Source organism: Bicyclus anynana, chromosome 27, assembly GCF_947172395.1.
Source record: "Bicyclus anynana chromosome 27, ilBicAnyn1.1, whole genome shotgun sequence".
Classification (NCBI taxonomy): domain Eukaryota; kingdom Metazoa; phylum Arthropoda; class Insecta; order Lepidoptera; family Nymphalidae; genus Bicyclus; species Bicyclus anynana.
Genome location: NC_069109.1, coordinates 7,082,172 through 7,105,178, shown reverse-complemented (window position 1 = coordinate 7,105,178; position 23,007 = coordinate 7,082,172). Strand labels below are relative to the sequence as shown.

Below are 23,007 nucleotides of genomic sequence, written 5' to 3'. Positions count from 1 at the left end.
GTTTCCGATTAGTGTGCTTTGCAATATATGGTTTCATACAACAACAGCTAATTCATTATCTTTGATGTTGCTAGTTGACATATACGAAATTGAGATTCTATGTAAAAATGTCATCCAGTGCTTAATGGTGTATATCACACAGTAGGTAAATGATGGTTTATTTTAATAGGTTGTTAATAAAGACCATAATATAGAATAGGCCAGCTGGACGGCTCGAGTTGATACATCGATCCCTATCCGAGCTGATAAGTGTGCAGTGACCTTTATTTCACCGATGCTACCACAGCTCGGAGGATGCTTGGATAACCTTTATGTCCTTGGATGTTTATGGTTAGCCACATGGTACAAAATGGCGGTTTTTTTGTCAATACGGTGAAGATTAACGGATTTGGGTGTCGATGGTTTACGGTTCAGTTAATCTCACTTCCTCCCGTGTTTGTGGTATGTTGATTGGGAAGCAAAAAAAAAAGTTGTTTGTCAATGTCATAGCTTGTATTAAGCAAGCAAAATCATTGAATGAAGTTAATAATTTATTCTTCCCAGCTACATCAGAGGAATTTTTTTGTTAAATTTAATTTTTTCTGTCTTTACATAGAGACCGTAAACGCCACAGTGTTTGCAATTTCGTTTACTAATTTCAGTAATTTTGATTTTACACACAAATTTCCAAACCGATCGTGAAAATTAAGTGAGACCAATCTGTAAGTATACTTTTGCAAATAAAAAATAATTTTCCAAATTGGTTAATATATGACGAAAAATCACGTGATTAGGTCAGAGTATGGTCGACTAGTTTAGAACCGAGACGGGGTCCTTAGTCATGAGCTGATCCAAACACTTTGGATCGTGCCAAATTAATATAAATAAACCTCATGAGAGTTTATTTTCTATATGACGAAGTTATGAGGTAACACACATTAAAAAAAACATACGCGTCGAATTCAGAACTTTCTCCTTTTTTGGTGTCGGTTAATAAATAGCAGTTAGTTACAAAACCACCCAAAAAAGAAAGTAACATAAACAGTGATATTTTTAGAAGTGGGGTTGCAACGGTAATGTACCGACGGCGGGGGAAAAAATCGATGGAAACCGTTACGAGGGTCGCATCCCTTAGCGACGGTTGGTGGATCGATTTTGGTGAAGCATTTGTTTTTACGTGATACCCTTGTGGATATGACCTCTGCCTTCGGTTCGTAGCGTGCACCTCAAACTTTTCAGTTGTGTGCATTTTAAGAAATTAAATATCACGTGTCTCAAAAGGTAAAGGGAAACATCGTGAGGAAACCGGCATACCAGAGAATTTTCTCAATTCTCTGCGTGTGTCTGCCAATCCGCATTTGCCAGCGTGGTGGACTAAGTCCTCATTCTGAGAGGAGACTCATGCTTTGTTACATACGCTAATTTATTCAATCAGTGTCTTTTATTCAATATTCACCCGCGATGAGTAAGGGGGTAAAAAATACCACTAATATATAGGTAATTCTGTTTTTCACAAATCTTGCGGTAACCATAGATGTTTCCGGGTTAAAAAGCTTTTTAACCCGGAACAGGCAACTATTCTTTTTCTGCCTACGTTCTGCTTCAAAGTCCAATTTATCTCTAAGCCAAATTTCATCTATAGCGGTTTAGTATAGGTTCTGCTGAGAAGAGCCCGCAAGAAACTCAACAGTTGCTCTTTTAAAACCATTTTTTTTTTGCCAAAATCTACATAGACAGACGTTGTTTTTTTAATTCCTTAAAAAAAGTCAAAACACATGTTCAATGACTCATTTAGCAATTGAATGAAAGTAAGTGAATGGGATGCGTTCGGAAACGTATCTTACGTTATGTTTATCTGAACGCCGCACGTGTTTCCGTATCCGGACTCTATTGACAGAGACAATACCATAGACCATAGAGACCCACATGCTTTTTTAAACGATAAAGCTTGTAATGAATGATCTATTTACAAGGTCAGGATTTTTTTAATTGTGTTAAAAAGTGGTGAATTATAATATAATAAGAGGAAACTTTTTTGCGTGAAATTTAATTTATTTCAATTACAAAAGTAAAAGTACACCATGTTCTGCCCCAAGTTCCAGTTTATCTCTATTCCAAATTAAAATTCATTAATCTAAATCGGTTCAGTAAATAAGCCGTGAATAGGACAGACATACTTACTTATTTTGCATTTATGATATTAATTTAGTATGGATTGGTGTTTCTTAATTTCTTTTACCATATTTCGAAGTTATTTTAATTTATATTATAGCTTGCCGATTTCATCATCTCCTTACCCTTATCCCACTTAAGTGGGGTCGGAAAAATATGTCAATCTTTTCCATTCGTCTCTATTACTTGTCAACTCATCATACACTCCTTTTACACACATGTCCTCACACACTCCAACCATCTCTTCTTTGGCCTTCCTCTCCTCTTATGACCTTCCACTTGCACATTCAACATTTTTCTAGTAATATGACTTTCCTCTCTACGCATTACATGTCCATACCAAGCTGACCTTCTACTCCGATTTATCCGATGTTAAAGATTTGTAGAGGTATAGATTGGTTGACGGACATTAAACTTTTATAATAATTTAGCCAAATAATATGAGAATTTTATACTAAAGAAGAGCTACATTACTGTGGGTACGAAACGAATATATCTATTTCAACTGCAAAAAAAAAGTTCACGCAAAGTCCAAGACATTTGCAAATAATGCTAATTCAAACTTCCCTAATCTTATCGGTTTCATACCATCTGCCCACTCCCCCTATAAAGTAGTTCCGATAAAGGTCAACGTTCGCGAAAAAAAAATAAAGAAAAAAAAAACAATTATACGTACAATGTATCCGAACGGAAAGGCTGAATAGCGCGACGCCTTCGCCTCAAGACGGCAAAGGTGCGATATGTACAGCTGCCTTTACAGCTGCGTTCGAGATTCAAAATTCACTTGTCGCGTTCCATTGTACAGTACACCGCGAAATTTTATTATTATAAGGAATTATAACCTTTATTGTTGTTATGTTAAAGATTATATTTCTATGACTTTACAATAGGCGGAGAAGTTTTATTGTCAGACGCGATTGTAAACTTTATTTGATATAAAAATAAAGATTATATTTCTGTGTTTCTATTGTACTGGCGCTTAGTGAACAGCTGTTTAGTCGCGTGCCAAGACGTTACATTTGGTTACCTTTGACCTGAAGGCCTTTGTTGCATCCATTGTGAGATAACGGTGATGCTACCGTTGCGTTCCATTGTCAGATTTGAAATTAGGTTCTTTTTTTGTCGAATTTTAAAATTGATAACTCTCCATCAATGAAAGTGAAATAACGGTCAAAATCTGAGACGGGCTAAAGCTTCGCTATTTTAGCTGAAAACTGAAATTTTGTCAGCCCTTACTTAGTGCCAAGAAGATTGGTTTAGTGGGTTTCAAATATCCCAAGTGTAAGGCGTAAATTTACTTATATTTTCTTTGATATTTATTATATCCACACCCATTTATATTATTTGCACAATTATAAGTCAGAAAATATTAATACGAGCTTGTTGTAAGCTGTGGTTAATCTTGTAATTAACATAACTAATATATTTGATTATGTAAATAGACAAAAAGTTATTATTTTTTTTGCAAATATCTGCTGTAATTTTTGGAACATTGTCCTCAAAAATAATAATATAAATAATAAACTAAATCGTGTCTTTAATTTTTTCAGAAAATCGCGAACATATAAACCTATATATCTACTACATTTGTGTTGTATGTAATCAGTATAAAACAAAGTGTACAACATACTTCTGATTTTTTTTTTATTTACAGATTCGTCTTCCTTCCTTCCTTTCCAATTGGAAGCACGTGCCAAAGTTACGATTATTTTTTTTTATTTAATCCGCCCACCTGAAAGAACCCAATTGTACTCCCCCAACCATAGACACGTGCGTTTCGCGCGGGAATCCACTTCCTACTTTATCTATGGTACGTAAGGTACGTTTTGGTTTTGAATTTAGAACGCCGGCTGCGTGGCGCGTGCGCAAATGTAAAGTGTTACATTATTTTATTTTTTATTATTTATTACATTTTTTGTAACAATACACGATAATTGGACTGTATTTATATTTATTTAGTTTCTAAAGGATTCAAATGTGAGCAATTACCCTAGAAATGTATTTTTCTGTATTTTTTTTTTATATATTTTGTGATCTGTCTTTATAGACTGGATTTGAATTTATAGACTGCATTTGTCGTTATAGACATAACTTCATTCTCGTTCATTCATTCATCGTTTCGTTTGAAAAGAAATTGCACAGTCGAGAAGCTTCACAATCTGCGGGTGCTATAACCACTAAACTGATCTTGAAAAATCTTGAAAAATCTTGATCTTGAAAAATGAAAAGCTATGTCATCAGCGAGAAACAAGTCATTACAATACCGTGTTCCCCCGGAAAAGCAACTACGCGGATAAAACTGAAGAAGAAAATAGTCTTTGGGAGACTATTAAATTGTGCATTTATCCGGACTCCAACAAATATTTAGTAGTTTTTGAGATGCACACAATTTACATACATAAGGGTCGTATACAAAACTTAAATTAAGTATCATATCAATGTTAATAGATTACACTAAAATGGGCTCATCAAGCTATCACTCTAACCGTCACCAAACCTGCTGCACCAGTTTCAAGCAAAAATACATCCAAAGACTAAAATAATACGGTTTTAAATCTCACAGACATGTAATAGGGGTAAAAATTCAAGGCAAAATATATTCAATTCTAGTGTTAATAAGGTCTAAAATCCCTTAAATAGATGAAAGGGGTAAATATTTATTCAAATCAACAACCATTGTTGTTGAATTGAGTGTTGCATCCACATTGTTGTGTTAAGAAAGAGCTGGTTTCTGAATGATTTTAATGTTCTTGGTGCAACGGTTTTAAGTCTCTTTAATCTATGGTTAATTTGGCAGTATGCAAAAAGAAAGTGGTATCTGAAATGAAAAAAAAAGAAAACTGTTTATATTAAAAGTTTCACCCGCGTAGTTGTGAGAATTAGGGGGATAAAATATAATCTGTGACACTCACAAATAACGTGACTTTCTAGTGGTAAAAGAATTTTCCAAAGCCATGTTTCGGATCACTTGATATTAAGTGATGATGCAGTCTGAAATGGGAGCGGACTTACTTGGAAGAGGTGCAAGTTAATTCTAGGCATACTTCTAATGGTTTAGATGAGACATCGTACCGGAACGCTAAATCGCTTGGCGGTACGTCGTTGCCGGTAGGGTGGTAACTACTAACTAGTTAAGAGTTTCTACCACCGGACCATAGTATAGTAGTGTAGGATGTAGATTTTCATCCTCCTCCTAACAAGTTAGCCCGCTTCTATCTTAGATTGCATCATCACTTACCATCAGGTGAGATTGTAGTCAAAGGCTAACTTGACAAAAAACGTATACTAAATATATTGTGCACGCCTTAAAAAAAATTGAAGCTAATTGTCAAACCCAGGACGTTTACATTAAGCAAATGTCGCCACAGAGCTGTAAGGTACAAAATCGCACAACCGGTAACGAACCGGCTACCCTCGGCGCACAACAATGGCTGCATTGCTTGCACTTACCGTTTTCTTATCACGTGGGGAGCGTTTGTTCAGTTAACTTTAACGGTTTAACCGACTTGCAGTTAGGGGACTTTGTGTGAGATATATAACTTATGGTATATAAGACATGACCTTTGACGAACACAAGGTTCAATTCCCAGTTTTCTTTTTTTTTATTCTTTACAAGTTAGCCCTTGACTACAATCTCACCTGATGGTAAGTGGTACAGTCTAAGATGGAAGCGGGCTAACTTGTCAGGAGGAGGATGAAAATCCACACCCCTTTCGGTTTCTACACGGCATCGTACCGGAACGCTAAATCGCTTGGCGGTACGTCTTTGTCGGTAGGGTGGTAACTAGCCACGGCTGAAGCCTCCTGCCCAGACGAGGATCGAACCCAGGACCTCCATCTTGTAAATCCACCTCGCAGACCACTGCGCCACAGAGGCCGTAAAAAAATATCCTATTGTTAGTAGTATTATTAGATAAAAGTAACTTAAAACTAAATTAAAATTATAACAACTAAATTGATAATGATCTCGATTTTTTTAATATACCTACCAGCGGACGCCTGCGATTTCGTCCGCGTGGAATTCAGTTTTTCACAAATCCCGCGGGAACCATGGATTTTTCCGGGATAAAAAGTCTCTGTGTTAATCCAGGCTATAATATATCTTAATACCAAATTTCAATTAATTCGGTTCAGTAGTTGAGGCGTGAAAGAGTAACAAACATTCATATCATCAAAATCCTCAGTTTTCGCAAATCTCGGGAAACCATGAATTTTTCCGGGTTAAAAAGTAGCCTATGTGTTAATCCAGAGTGAAACCTATTTCCATTCCAAATTTCAGCCAAATCGCTTCAGTAGCCGCAGCGTAAAGGAGGAACAAACATACAGACTATCGCCTTACTTACTTAGTTACTCACTAACAAAGTTAGTGAATTAGCCTGCAGAACTCTCTAATGTGTAATAATCACTGATTTACCCCAAAACTGATTTATACAGTCGTTACAAGTAAAGATCGGTTAAGTGATCAATATTCAACAGATCAGGGAATCAAGGAAGGGGCGTTGGGATGCCTCATGAATAAACTATTGCGTATATTTTATATTTTAACCGTTTATCTTGAATATAACGGACGAGAGTTATTTTGTGGGAATCTATACTATCTATCAGCGGCGAAGAGTTTATACAGGCCGATTCCAACCGGGTTACCTTTTAAAAAATCATACATACATATTCATTATTGTATGGATATATGAGAAACCGGAATTTGCATCAATCAGTATGAATTTCCTTTTCTTTGGGACGGCTTGCCTTCGTCAAAATTCCATCCTTCGCCACTGCTATCTATACTAATATTATAAAGCTGAAGAGTTTGTTTGTTTGATTGATTAAACGCGCTTTGCAAAATCATTTTCTACAAACAATGTCGCGACAGCATATATCTATTTTCTATATTTTAGCAGATATAGTTTGTACTTTAATAAATTATTTAATTCATATACTAAGGTTTACGTCGTAATTGTGAATGTGAGTTTATTTGTTACGCTTTCACGGACAAAATACAAAATTGGTTTTTAAAATGTTTTCACCAATGGAAAGCTACATTGTCAACGTAACACAGGCTATATTTTTATTTCCACTAAACTGGTGAAAGCGTTGACTTCTTAGTAGGAATTATCACAGACTCCAGCTTCCAATGCCTTTTTAGTTATTATGAGATTGTGGGTTCGAGTCCTGAGTCAGGATATGAAGTACTTTCTTCCTTCTTAGAAATTTTCAATAAAAGTGGTTACTGCCCAGTGGCCGAGTGGCGTTATTGTTAGCACCTGTTATTAATAAAAGAATTTCCAAGAATTGGCCCGCCAACCAACAACAGAGACGCGTGGTGGTTCCGAGCTCCATATCCCCATCAGTGGCGTGCACATAGATGCAAAAATGCACTGCCTACCCTGAGGACTCATATCAAACCTGTATTGCAGAAGATAATTTTCATGTTTAGTACGTCCAGTGCCACCTACTCTCGTTAAAGACTTTGTGCACGCCCTGGCATATAAGAACGGAGGTGTGGGTATGTAGTGATAATGAGCTGATACTGATAATGATGATGAATGACAAATTCGTTATTACTTATTACGCACAGAATTTGAACAATTGTTGTGTTCATTTAGATTATTTAATTACATTATCTATTAAACTATTAAGATAATTATACATTACGTAAATTAGTAACCCATTACTTAATTATTTTTTTAAATATTACTTATTCTTGTAATGTATTTAAAACAGTAATTTCCGGACGAAACTCAATGACAGTCAATTTGACGTTTCAAAGCGCGCGAATTTCTTTTCCACCCACAGTTTTGTCTTGTCCTCGGAACATGTGTTACAAAACTTGGAGAAAAAAAGTGTTTTAATTGTGTGTATTACATTATTAATATAATATAACAAGTGTATAACAGTTTGTTGCATGAGAATTGCATGTTTAGTGTCGTTCACATAACCTTTGGTGTAAATAAAGATGGGCGATCGAAAAGGGCAAAGCTTTAAAACAAGTTCTTCGATTTGTCGTGAGTTTTTCGATAAGTTATATCTTTTCCTTGTCGTCGTTGTTTGAAAAAGGGGTACAACCCTTGGAGAGTCTTTTGTCATCTTTTTAAGGTGTATTTTTGGGGTATTTTGAGGGATGACTACAATGGTGTGTAAAGGGTCGTCTTTTAGTTCGTGAATCAAATTAATTGAAGTATAATATATATGATAGGGACTCGTTTTGTGATACTAGCAAACGCCTGCTACTTCGTGTGAACGAATCACACTTCCCACTTATATTAATACTTCTATATTATAAAAAGGAACGATTTGATTGTGTGTTTGTTTGTATTTAACAAGCTCTGAAGGTTTTAGATCGATTTGAAATATTCGTTCACCAATGGAAAGCTACGTTATTAGCGAACAACACGGGCTAAATATTTTTCCCGAATTCCTACGAGGATGTAAACATCGCGGGTAAAAACGCGCGAAAGTTTGTATGGATGTTTGTTACGCTATCATGCAGAAGCTACTTAACCTATTTGGCTGAAATATTTAATACAGAGAGATTATATCCTGGATTAACTATGATGCTAGCTTTTATCCCGGAAAAATCCATGCTTCCCGCGGAATTTGTAAAATACTAAATTTCACGTGAAGTATCTTATAGGCATACCTACTTGATTTTGATTTTTTTTTTAATGTGAAATAAGCTTTTCCTCAACCATTATCTCTTCTGATGGTATGTGTGTTTACTTAAGTTTTAAAAATACCCAAGTTCTAAAAATTTTGAAAAATAGACCTGATCTATTACTTGTCTTACCTACTAGGGTGGTAACTAGCCATGGCCGAAGCCTCCTACTAGTTAAGAAAACCTTAATCAGCCCAGCCAGGGATCGAACCCAAGACCTCCATCTTGTAAATCCATCTCACATACTGCGCCACGGAGGCCGTCATCAGACCAATGGCTCAAATTAGTCTACTATCTCTTACATAAATTTCACTTTGTTACAGACTCATAACAGAGAGCTTCAAGATCAACTCCGGCAACAGCGCCACAAAGAGGAAGCAAGAGGAGGCACTGTCCAACAACTACAGAGTCCGGACACACCCGCACACCCTGGATTTCAACAGACAGTCTCCGGTCAGCTCTCCCATCTGCACTCCGTCCAAGAGGAGAGTGCTGGGGGAGATACAGAACTCTCCATTATTCAGGTAATCATCATAACTGCCTAGCCTAGTGGATATGACCTCTACCTTTGATTCGAAGAGCGTAGGTTCAGATCCAATCTGAATTGAGTGAATTTTCTTGATTCTCTGCATGTGTGAAGTCTACCAATCCACATTAAGCCAGCATATAGGCCTAACCCCTCTTATGCAGATTGGTGATGATGATGTCTGGGACCAATTAACATTCTCTCTGAGACAGAAGGGTGTATCATCACCGACTTTCCTACTCTGGGCTAAGATTAAGTGAACATTTCTTACAAAATATCTCATAGCTTGCTCCAGCACCTCGTGAAAAGCTAAATAGGCTAACAAATAAGGCAGTTGTAAATTTTTCTAATACAAATTTAAATGAACTTTTCTCCTTTTCCAGGCCAAAAGACTCGCCGACAATAGAAAGGCTAAAGAACACACCAATAAACAAACAAAAATCACCTCTAATAGACACTTTATCACCTCTAACAAGTAGATCAGACCATAAAAGGAATAAAATATCAAAAATATCAAGAATATTTGAAGAACGATCAAGATACAAAATGGCCAACAAAGAAAACAATTCAAACTTATCAGAAACATTCATAAACTTTGAAAATAAAGAAAACCAGTCAATGACAATGTTCAACAGGCTGGCCAGTAAAGACAACCAATCATTACCTCGATCAGATTTGTACTATAAAAGAGACGAATCATTAAAGCTATCAGGCATGTTCAATAAATTTGCCAGCACAAATAACGTCAGCAAATCATTAAACATGTCAGAGACTTTCGTTAAGTTGGACGTTGAAGAAGAGACTCGGGATTGTATGTTCGGTGCTCCGTTCCCTTCCAGCTCAAGAAAGAGCAACTGGTGCGCGGCTAAGGTATGTCCCTGGATTTATTTTTAAAAATATATACAGGGCGCTGCGGCCGGCCAGGTTTTTTGGAATAGGTAAAGTATTTTTTTTTTTTTGGTGAAAATCATGTAAATATTAATCTATCATTAGCATCATCAGTGGTGCTAACAAGCGAACAACGAGATAATCTCGTAAGAGATAATCTCATCTCTTGTAAGAGAAATAGTAATAACATTATCTCTTTCATTGTGTTGGTACGAAAGGGATGGGACTGGAAATACTTCAACGCCATTTCAGAATCTTTAAATATTCAAACTTATGAGTATCATAGTTTTTATGAGAATTTGGGTTTGTTTTTCATAAAACACTCTTTTTAGAAGTCTTACTGAAGCAATTAAAAACCTCTCAATTAAACCTCACTTTTGGAAATCAACAAAAAAATAATAATATTGTATTCTTCAGTCTCCTGTGTATCAAATTGACTAGGATGTGCCACTACAATTACTAATGTTTTAATTTCTCTTTTACAGCTGGATTTCACAGACACAATCCAATCAAAACCATTCGAAATGGAAAACGAAACAAAAAATATCGACATGTATGTGCCAGAAAAGGAGGAGAGCATAGACCCAGATTTTGAAACACTACACGACTTGGAAGAAGAGTTTGACTGTAACAATTTTGACGAGTGTTCAAAATACGAAATAATTTCAACTGACAGTCCCAATATAATATCCAGTGGACGATCTACTTCAAGGAAAGTGCACTCTAGGAACTTTGACTTTGGAGCACCCTTGCTTGATAGTGAAAACTCGACATGCTTCAACAAACCTAACGCCAATGCTACACGAATGTTGAATTTCGAGGACGAGGCATTTGAGTTTACCTCACCAGCCGTTAAAACGAACAGTGCATCTGTGAAGAAATCATTAAAATCATCAGTAAAACACAATGTCTCTGTAAAGAAATCTTTAAAATTCTCAGAGACACCGACAAAAACTCTTTTCAGACATGAAAGGAGTGATTCGAGTATTGGATCTATGTCTATGTCGTCTATGTCTCCAGTGTCAACTAAACTGAGGATATTCCCATCAGATTCTACAATGTCTATGGAAAGTGGGTTCATATCAGAATTGGAGGATCCGTTTTTGGACTACGAGATATCTAATTCCCCCAAAATGGCCAACTTCAATGAACTGCTATCCGGACAAATTAAAAATAGTTTTGCGGATAGCAAATTAGTACTATCCAGAAATACAGACAGGATAGACGATATTGAAAAACAGTTTGAATTCCCTAAAACAATGAATTCGGATGAAGTTGACCATAGTCGAGTTATTGATGCCGAAGAAATGACTGATGTACCAAGTTTACCAGACAATGAAATATCTGGTTTAATTAATGATAGTATAACTGAAAAACAGCTATTATCTGGTAATATTAATGATAGTTTTGTAGAAAAACCGTTCAATTTAAGGAGACCATTGCAAAGGAGTTTAAGTTTCAATCCTCAAGTGTCCAAAGCGAGGGTTTCTCTGTTCTCCATCAAAGAGAGTCCGAATCAGGAGAAAAAGAACAACAAGAGAGTTGAAAGGTAATTTTTAATTTAAATCATTTCCCTTTTTTACTAGTAGTATTTTATTAGTAGGCTTTTTTTCAACCAACGAAAGACAATTTGACGTGTATTTTTTTTTTATGTATGAACATTTGTAACTTTTTACTGAGTAGTCCGATTTTGATATATTTTTTTTAAAGCAAAAGCATTTATATAAAATATTTTTTTTAATTATTTAGCGATTCTTGACTAATAAGTGGTATGATTGACTGAATTTTCTTTAAAGACATTTATTATTTAGAATTTGTGAGACAAGAAAAGTTTTTTATTTTTATTTGGTAATGGTACCAATTAAATTCGAATAACAATTTCGAACCATCACAATTATTTTTTTCTTTATTTACATATCACACTAAAAAATAAGTATCAACACAATGTAAACTTTATTTGAAGTAGCAATAAGTTAAATTTTTCCTTTTTGGTTCTTTTTTTAATGTCTCTCATTGCAGAGGCTCAGAAATCACTTATAGATTTTCATTTTCAACATAATTTTTGTGGGATTATTATTTATATTTGATTAAAAAAAATAATTTAAAAAAAAAATTCAAAATTAATTTAATAATAAAAAAAACTTTATTTATCATCAAAGGTTAATGTATAGTAAAACTTTCAGGAGTGAAACAGAGAGCATGTCAAGTAAACGGAGAAGATCCAACTGTCAGAGTCCAGAAGTGGAGAAGCCGGTGCGGCCCGTGCTGCAGAGAGCCTTCTCAGAGAACCACGCCTCTATCATGTCTGCGATGAGCCGATGTAAGTGTTATACTCATCATTGTGATGAAGAAGCTATCATCACCTTCTTCATTGTTTTGTAGAAGGTAGAAGGCCTAGAGGTGTAGCACTAAATTGAAATTTGGCAGAGAGGTAGTTCATAAGTAGTAGACGTCCACTAAGAACGGATTTTATTATTCTTTACTAGTTAGTTAGTTACTACAATCTCACCTGATGGTAAGTGATGATGCAATTTAAGATGGAAGCGGGCTAACTTGTTAGGAGGAGGATGAAAATCCACACTTATTTCGGTTTCTCCACGGCATCGTACCGGAACGCTAAATCGCTTGGCGGTACGTTTTTGCCAGTGGGGTGGTAATTCAAAATTCTTTTTTTGCCTGAGTATACTCCATACTTCCAGATCGGTCCCAATTAAATTTCACAAAAATCGGTTCAGTAGTTTTGTGTTAAAATCAAAATAAGTGAAATAAATGCCTGAAAATACAGTAGTATGTGCATTTTTTAATTTTTTTAAAAAAATAATTAATTTTCCAGTCGAAGCCGAGCCGAGTCTGATAGGAGACTTCACTCTCCCCTTCGCCCTGCCGCTGACCTCCGGAGACCACACCGACCTCAAGTCCATCTCCTGTGACACCCTGGCCGGCCTGCTCCGGGGAGACTACTCGGAGAGCATCAGCGAGTTTCAGGTAATTGGTGTTTTCTGACATCCTCGCTTATATAGACAGGAGATACCAATATAGGTAATATTTATATTAGATGTAACAGAACTATATCTACATCATATATTGATTAATACATATATATTAATCATATATATATATTATTATTTATATTTTATATTAAATATGAAATTCGGGTATAACTTATATTATATTTATTGTAACATAAATCCATTTATTTGACGGTTAAAAGATTTCACTTCAGAAAAGTGAAATCTTTTAACAAAAATATTCAACAGACTCCAAATTCACAAAAACAAACTAAAAGCGAAAAAGAAGAATGTTGCCTTCTGGATACTTTAAAAAAAAGATTCCGAAAAATTGAGAACCTCTTTTTTTTTAAAAAAAAAGAATATTTGAAATATTTTTTTAAATATGACCAATATTCCCATTCCCCTTCAACTAGTCGACTGTGCTAGGAGTGGGTACGACAATAGACCAACGGGGCGGGGATCGAACCACCACCCCTCGGTGATGGGTCTAACCGCTCTTACCGTTGAGCTATTGAGGCTCTTTTTAAGGTAGACTAAAAAGTGTCAACTAGCCTATAACAAGTCATCCCCCTTCCCCAGGTGATAGACTGCCGCTACCCCTACGAGTTCGAAGGGGGTCACATCGCCGGCGCCGTCAACCTGTACACCCCCGAGCTGGTGCAGGCGCTGGTGGAGACGCCGCGCACCCTGGCTGCTGGAAGACGCATCCTGGTGTTCCACTGCGAGTTCTCGCGCGAGAGGGGGCCCAAGCTGTGAGTATCCCTCTTTAATTGGTGGGGGGTCTTCTGATCAGACTTTATAGAAGAGAGATGGGGCTCATCATCATCATTATCAACCCATATTCGTCTCACTGCTGAGCTCGAGTCTCCTCTCAGAATGAGAGGGGTTAGGCCAATAGTCCACCACGCTGGCCCAATGCGGATTGGCAGACTTCACACACGCAGAGAATTAAGAAAATTATCTGGTTTCCTCACGATGTTTTCCTTCACCGTTTGAGACACATGATATTTAATTTCTTAAAATGCACACAACTTTAAAGTTGGAGGTGCATGCCCCGGACTGGATTCAAACCCACACCCTCTGGAATCGGAAGCAGAGGTTATATCCACTGGGCTATCACGGCTCAAAGAAGGCTAAGAAGGCTCATACATATAGTAAAATATAGAAGGTGGAGTCAGAGCACAGTTCGCTTCGAGTACTAAACTAAACTTACCGATATAGCTCGAGGAGTTGCCAAGTTGAAGAGGTCTCAAGGTATTACGTTGACCTTGCATAAGCAGCGCAAGGTTTATTGTAGTCGACCCCATACTACCAAATCAATAAAAATTATTATTATACTACCAAACGCCTGCAACTTTATCCGCGTAGAAACCAATGTAAACTTTCAAACCCTATTTCATCACTATAAGGGTTGAATTTTTTAAAATTCTTAAATCATATTATATTTCATATTTTTTTTTTATGATTTATTAACAAATTTTTAAAACTGTAACTTTGAAAATGCAGGACTTTTCATACAAACTTTCAACCGCTATTTCACCCCCTTCTATTTTTACTTAAGGGTTAAAAAGTACCTTATGTTTTGCTCCCTTTTACCATTATATTCATCTCGATCGGTTCAGCCGTTTAACCGGGAAAAGGTAACAGACAGACAGACAGACATACTTTCGCATTTATAATATTAGTATAGATTCTCTTTATATTTCACTTCATTTGTCTACAACCAAACTTCTCTTTCCAGATCCCGCTACCTCCGTTCCACAGACCGTGAAAAAAACAGAGAGAACTACCCCTCGCTCCACTACCCCGAGGTATACCTGCTGCACTCGGGATACCGCGCCTTCTACCAGCGCTACCCCGAGCTGTGCTCCCCTGCAGGGTACACCGCCATGCTGGACCCTACCCACCGGGTGGCGATGAAGAAGCACCGGTCTTTCAGCCAGCCGTCTGCGTCGGTCAGCCATCGGAGGAATAGGTTCCTGCTGTGAAGCCTTTATGTGCAATTTGACGTAGTATGTATCGTGCTCTACTCGAAAATGTCATGGTCTACTCGAAAATGTCATGGTCTACTCAAAAATGTCATGGTCTACTCGAAAATGTCATGGTATACTCGAAAATGTCATGGTCTACTCGAAAATGTCATGGTATACTCGAAAATGTCATGGTCTACTCGAAAATATTTTTGTCTACTTTAAAATGTCATGGTCTACTTGAAAATACAGTGGTCTATTAGAAAATATCATGGTCTACTCGAAAATATCATGGTCTACTCGAAAATATCATGGTCTACTCGAAAATATCATGGTCTACTCGAAAATATCATGGTCTACTCGAAAATATCATGGTCTACTCGAAAATATCATGGTCTACTCGAAAATATCATGGTCTACTCGAAAATATCATGGTCTACTCGAAAATATCATGGTCTACTCGAAAATATCATGGTCTACTCGAAAATATTATGGTCTACTTTAAAATATCATGGTCTACTCGAAAATGTCATGGTGTACTTAATAATATCGTGTAGTCTCCTTCTAAATATCGTGGCATACTCGTTATTATCGTGGCATGCTCTGCAATATCGTGGTTTACTTAGAAATGTATTCTGTGGTCTACTTGTAAATATCGTAGTATACTAATAATTGCTGGGATTTGATTAAAAATCCTGCAGTTTACTCGAAAATACCGCGATCTACTTAAAATCGTGGTCTATAAAGAAATGTATCTTTATTTGAAAATGGTGAGGTCTATTCAAAAATATCGTCGTTACCGAAAGATATCATGGTCTTTTGGGAAATATCGTGGTCTATAGGGAGATATCGTGGTCTATTAGGAAATATCATAATATATTGGGAAATATAGTGATATATTGGGAAATATCGTGGTCTATAGGGAGATATCGTGGTCTATTAGGAAATATCATAATATATTGGGAAATATCGTGATATATTGGGAAATATGGTGATATATTGGGAAATATCGTGGTCTATTGGAAAATCTCTCGGTCTATTGGGAAATATCGTGGTCTATTCCATTGAATAGACCACGATACGTTCTCCTAGAAATATTCAGGTCTTCGTAAATATTATGGTCTACACTGCAATATCGTATTCTGAGTGTTTTCTACTTACTAAAACATTTCATCTCACTAGCTCTAAAAGGGTTGCTTTTTTTTAGTTTTAATGTAATTTTGGGGTTGTAGTTAATCGAGTAGACCATTTTAAAAAAATATAACGATAAATATAGAAATTTTGAATGCATTTAATTATTATTAATAACTTTTCTATTAAGCGGTAGTATAAACAACGAAATATTAAAGACTTATAATATTGAACAAAAAAAAATATTTTAGTTATATAAAAATGTGAATATAGTAAAAAAAATATGCCATATTAACTATATTATTATTAAAATTAAGTACAAAATAGTTATTAGACAAAACAACCTCCCACCTCTATAGTTTTTAAATTATTTAGTTTATAGTTAAAAATTAGGCTACAAATAAAAATATATATTTTAACAACTCAAACCAGAATTCTGAAAGAGAAAAAAAAAATAAAACATTAAAAAAATGTATATGTCACCGGAAAGTAACAAGATCCGTAAGTTTATCAATTTACTAGGAAGTTTATAAACTTTCGTAGGATTCTAAACGGGAGATAAATTGTATTATTTTACGTCCACATTTTCGTAAATTGATAAAGTTACTGAACTCACTCGTAAAATAATACAATTTATCTCGAATTTAGAATCCTACGAAAGTTTATAAACTTCCTAGTAAATTGATAAACTTACGGATCTTGTTATTTTCCGGTGACATATATTTTGTATTCCGACGAATTTAGTTTGGTTTGGTTGTAATTCATACTGTGACTATCGCGTTGACGTAAACGCGAATTTATATGGAATTGAAACAGTTGTGCCACTAGATGGCGTTGTAAATTCCTTAGAAATTCGCGTTTACGTTAACGCGATAGTCACAGTATCAAACTGCCACTAGGCCCTCTGAACTGGTGGCAACTTCGGCAGTGACTAGTTATCAACCTACCGGCAAAGACGTATCGCTACGCGATTTAGCGTTCCGGTACGTTGCCGCGTACAAACCGTCAGAGGTGGAGTAAACTTCTTCAATTAACATCAAGTTTTAATTTCCAGTTTACTGCTACAGCCAAATCCAAATTACATTCAAAAATGTATTATAATTTCTGAAATTTAAACATCTGGGAACCGAATTGCTAAAATTCAATGATTTTATACTATAGATATGCCAGCGCTAACTATCGAAACTGAGGTGAATAAAGTCAGCCAATTAGCGTGATTGCTTTTACAGCTCGTGCGCTGTAGCATGGTGCGGGTGACAGTTCGTTTCATTGTTGAAAGTTTGCCGCGATTCACGATAATAGTACGTATTATGATCGTCATATAGGCGACTGTCACCTGCACCATGCTACAGCGCATATGGTATAGTCACATAGTAGACAACGAAAGTTACTGAAGCATAATAAATACCTAAATATTGTCTAAAATGTCGAGTTGTGTCTTCAGGAATTGTAAAAACTATACACATAAATGTATAATATAAGTAAACATAAAATTATGCATGTCTGTGCGCATAACGTATCTAAAAGTATCAAATCATTGGCTAAATTAGAGAATTTGTCAATATCACACACAATATCTATAATATAAAAATAGTTTTTAAAAAACCTAGGTCTATACTGAGCTTTAAAAAGAATTAAACAGTGTGCCGTTTGAAAAACTAAAAATTAATTTAGATTTATTGATAATATTAATATAATGTGTAAATATATTAGATATTACTACATTTTCTACTTTCGGAGGACAGTTTTAGGTTTTGGTTGTAAAGTTGCACAGGTGTTTGCGTGTGAGGAACTAAAAAAAACGTCAGCAAAACATAAAATTATTAAATTATTATTAACATAATATTATTTACGTAATGTAATTAACAATTAAAAAAATATATTATTTTTAAGTTAAACAATGGCTTGTGGTTTAGTTGTAAACGCAATCCATTTGTATCATGATCATATTTTGAAAATGCGTTTCTTTTTTGCTGACGCTCCTTTCACACGCAAACATGCATGTCCTATCATACTTCTACATCAAAACATTATCGGAAAAAATGGACTAAGTAGGCTTTACATGTGACAACGTCATCTCGTGAAACTAAAATGGAATCTAAAATATTGCTCTCTCTATCTTCCAATATTGTAAAGAAAGAGATAGCAATATTTTCGATTCTCATTACGGGATATTTCGTTGCGTTCATCCTAGGCCTACTGCCAGACAAATGAGCCCAAACTCGATGGGTTTATGTTGTTTTGCTTAGGAGTTCCTATGGCTATCTTCCCATTCCATCATCTGATATGGTACCATAATTTGGGTCCATACAAATATCATGATGCTGTACTAAGCTTCCAATTTGAATTATGAGACAAATGTCTTAGCACTAGCTGACGCCGCGCGGTTTCACCCACGCGGTTTCGGTTCCCGTTGGAATACGAGGACAAACAAACAAACTCTTCAGCTATATATTTAATTAGTATAGATTCCATGGATTCTCCATACAGGTGCAAGGTCCATAGTTTGACAAAGAGAATTCCAAGTATATTCAAGACTTGTGATCCGGATGGAGGGTTAAGGAATTCCTTTATGACATGTCAATATTCCACCCTCGTGTGTCAGTCATTTGATAGGATCCTACTAGAGTAGCTTGTAATACATGTTCTAATATAGAACTTGCTGCAATTCTATTGCCAGACAAATGAGTACAAACTCGATGGGTTTATGTTGTTTTGCATAGGAGTTCCTATGGCTACCTTCCCATTCCATCACCAGCTATGCACCATAATTTGGGTCCGTACACACATGAAGTGGTACTAATTTAGCTTCCAATTTGAACTATGAGGTGTATATCTTAGCATTCTATGGATTCACCGTACCTCCATTGGCAAAGAGAATTCCTAGCATAGCCCAGCATGACCCGGATGGAGGGTTAAGGAATTCCTCTATGATATGTCAACACTCCTCTGTTCGTATTGTCTTTGCCCAGCCATTTAATAGGATCCTACTAGAGTAGTTTTGGATACTTGGTTATTTGATAGGATCCTACTAGAGTAGCTTTAGATACTCGGTAATTTGATGGGATCCTACTAGAGTAGCTTTGGATACTCGGTCATTTGTTGGGATCCTACTAAAGTAGCTTTGGATACTTGGTCATTTGATGGGATCCTACTAGAGTAGCTTTGGATACTTGGTCATTTGATGGGATCCTACTAGAGTAGCTTTGGATACTTGGTCATTTGATGGGATCCTATTAGAGTAGCTTTGGATACTTGGTCATTTGATGGGATCCTACTAGAGTAGCTTTGGATACTTGTCTAATATATAACTTGCTGTTCTAATGATTCCAACGTCATGAAACAGTAATATTTGGAAAAACACAGAAATGGACAAAATTTCGGCAATATAATACGCTTTCTAATAATTATAATAGTATAAGAAATTATGTTAAGTTCGCATTATGTTTAAGGGAGAAATGATTTATTGATATTATAGTTTTATTATTTTATTTAAATACATAATTTGAAAGTGAATTATGTGGGTAGTATAAGTTCACATATAAATATTTTTATTTTTTTTTCACTGTGATGTTTATTGTCTGAGCACTTTCAAATTGTAATTCATTTTAGATTTTTCGTATCAGTGACGTCACTTATGCAAAAGCCAAACTGGATGTGGAATGTTTATCAACAAACAAATCACAGAATAAGAATGATCCAGAATGAGTCTTTATAAGCAGTGCGGTGAAGCCGGTGAAACCCATAAAATAAAACAAAAGTTACGTGTCTCCTTGACATCCGCATTACAAACTTTTTCCATAATAATATTTTTCCATATAATAATCAATAATTACCAATAAAAAAATACTCCATCTTATTTTTTTAGTTTTTGTGAACAGTTTTTAAAATATTTAAAAACATAAGACGCCATTTTTCTTGAATAATATTGAAAGTTACTGATGCGACGCTTCGTGTCGTAATGACTCGAGAATGTATTCGTTTTTGAATTTTGTATTTGAAACGGCTACGACACCGTCGTGTTCCATGCGACTCTATCTGCCTATTATTCTTTAATCTGTGAAACAAATTAAAGACCAGTGTATAAATCGCTTGTCATTTGACACTTAATAATAATTTTAATGAACTTCATACGTGAATGTCAATAATTTGATTAATGAGATTTGAACAATTAGACATAGGTTATATATTTTTAATAAAATTATATGAAAAAACAATATACAAATTTAAATAATATAGGTGGGAAATGACGTACGTTTTTCTTAATTTTTTTTTTTAATTTGTATAAACATTCCATGTTGAGTTTGGCTTTAGTGGCGATGCATTTTGGAAGTCTATGGCACCTTTATTTTTTTAAATAGATAAAATCTGGTCCATCTATTACTTAGTCTGCTATGCCCGCACTTTGACATTTTTTAATTGGGTTTTAATTATGTGACGTCATTTATTACTTGGTTTGTCGTATGTGACCTTCATTTTTGTGATATTACAATGATTTGCCTATTGTGTTAGTAAATAAATATTGACAGTAATATTGACTATAATATTTACCATAATAATGACAATATTTTTGTATTTGTGCGGGTAATTTGCAGTTTTGCGTTAAAAATGTGACGTCATAACTAATCCGTGCTCAGACGTCAAACGAGTTATTGATTTTTTTTTATTATTTTGAGATTTTCCGGGAAATCCCCGCGAAATTTACGCTTACTAGAATTATGTTTTATTCCTCTGTAAATAATTTTCTTTTTTTTTTGTAATTACTAATATTAAACTTAGTTACAGCATGTTTCGAAATTTTATTGACAAAGAGAATAAAGTCACATTTTTTTTTAATGTTTTTTTTATGTTTCCATACAGTGTGCCTAGTGGGAGTTTTCAATATTTTCATACTGTTACTATCGCGTTGACGTAAACGCGAATTTATATGGAACTGAAACAGTTGTGCAGTAGTGCCACTAGATGGCGCTGTTTCAATTATATAGAAATTTGCGTTTACGTTAACGCGATAGTAACAGTATCAAACTAGGCCCTCAGTTTGGAGATCATTCATAGACACAACACAAGCATATGTGAACATTTGCTGTTATTCTATACTTTGACAAGATTTTGATGTCTTAAGGTCGTTTTTATCCGACTTTCCGACAATTCGTCGGTTTTTTTTAAATAGAGGATCCGAATATAAGACGACTTTTACCATCCTGCATTTTAATTCACTAACTTTGACGTATGCTTGTTGACATATTTGAGATTGTATGTAACAAATGTCATCCGGTGCTTACTGGATATCTTAAATTTCAGTCCAGGGTATGATTACGAGGATGTTCGGAATTCAGGACTGATTTTTTTCACCATTTTCGTAATGACATTTTAACTTAACTCATTTGCAATATATTTATTTATAAGAGTATATGTTTTTTTTAGTATATGTATTTAATTTAATATAAAAAGAAGCATCCAGTAAATAAAATAAAAGTCGTCTTATATATGGGACATTTGAAGTATTTGAAACGATAGCTATTGTAAATATATAACATGGCTAGAGAATTATAAATTCGTTGGTAAATGAAAAAAAATAACGACCTTAAGGATATAGTGAAATTAAAATGCTGTAAAGATATCGAATAATTCTTTCCGGACATTATGGAAATATTTTTATAGTTAAGATACAAATTAAAAACGAACTTCACCTATCTGTTTACTGAATGAAAAGTGTTTTATTAACCTATATTAAATATCATTAATAATATTTTGTCCAGGAGATTTTAGGCAATCAATTCGCAATATATTTTTAACGTACTTTTGTTATTAAACAGTTTTCATCCAGTAAACAGATGGGTGAAGGTCATTTTTAATTTGTATATTCTGCTATTATTAATAGAAAATTTGTCTCAAATTTATATTGTAATTTAATATTATTGTTTCTTTAACTTTTGGACCGCCATAAAATATACTCTAATATATTATTAACTATGTACCTATATTTAACAATACTTTCGTTATAAAATATAGAATATAATTGTGGATTCTAGATTAATAAATAAATTATAATAAAAATAACAAACTTTTTTTTATTTTTCTATATTTTTGGCATCTTAAGGCAAAATTAGTACTACATATTTTTCATGACAGTTCGTAAGGGATAGATATGAAAGAGGGTCTAAAGGGAATTTGATACTGTGACTATCGCGTTAACGTAAACGCGAATGTCTAAGGAATTGAAACAGCGCCATCTAATGGCACTACTACACAACTGTTCAATTCCATATAAATTCGCGTTTACGTCAACGCGATAGTAACAGTGTGAAAATATTGAAAACTCCCACTAGGCACACAGTATTATGAGTGATCTGCTACATTGTGGTACTACCACATAATATTCTATAATCTATGGTACTACCTCCAAAACTATTTAAAATATTCTAAATAGTCAAAGTGAGCCGTGATAGCCCAGTAGATATACCTCTGTCTCCGATTCCGAAAGGTGTGGGTTCGAATCCGGTCCGGGGCATGCACCTCCAATCTTTCAGTTGTGTGCATTTTAAGAAATTAAATATCACGTGTCTCAAACGGACGGAAAAACATCGTGAGGAAACCTACATACATGAGAATTTTCTTAATTCTCTGCGTGTGTGAAGTCTGCCAATCCTCATTGGGCCAGCGTGGTGGACTAGTGGC

At 35.1% G+C, this 23,007-nt stretch overlaps 1 protein-coding gene across 1 annotated transcript in view; it reads left to right on the top strand.

The window, feature by feature from the left end:
• LOC112047786 (uncharacterized) overlaps window positions 1-22,393 on the top strand; it is a 55,076-nt gene extending 32,683 nt beyond the window's left edge. Inside the window, exons 2-8 of the mRNA XM_024085026.2 lie at window positions 9,127-9,327; window positions 9,713-10,199; window positions 10,703-11,766; window positions 12,401-12,537; window positions 13,051-13,202; window positions 13,808-13,980; window positions 14,970-22,393. Coding sequence (XP_023940794.2) covers window positions 9,127-9,327; window positions 9,713-10,199; window positions 10,703-11,766; window positions 12,401-12,537; window positions 13,051-13,202; window positions 13,808-13,980; window positions 14,970-15,216 — 2,461 coding nt within the window. The 3' untranslated portion in view covers window positions 15,217-22,393. The remainder of the gene's footprint in view (window positions 1-9,126; window positions 9,328-9,712; window positions 10,200-10,702; window positions 11,767-12,400; window positions 12,538-13,050; window positions 13,203-13,807; window positions 13,981-14,969) is intronic.
• The last annotated feature ends 614 nt before the right edge of the window (window positions 22,394-23,007 follow it).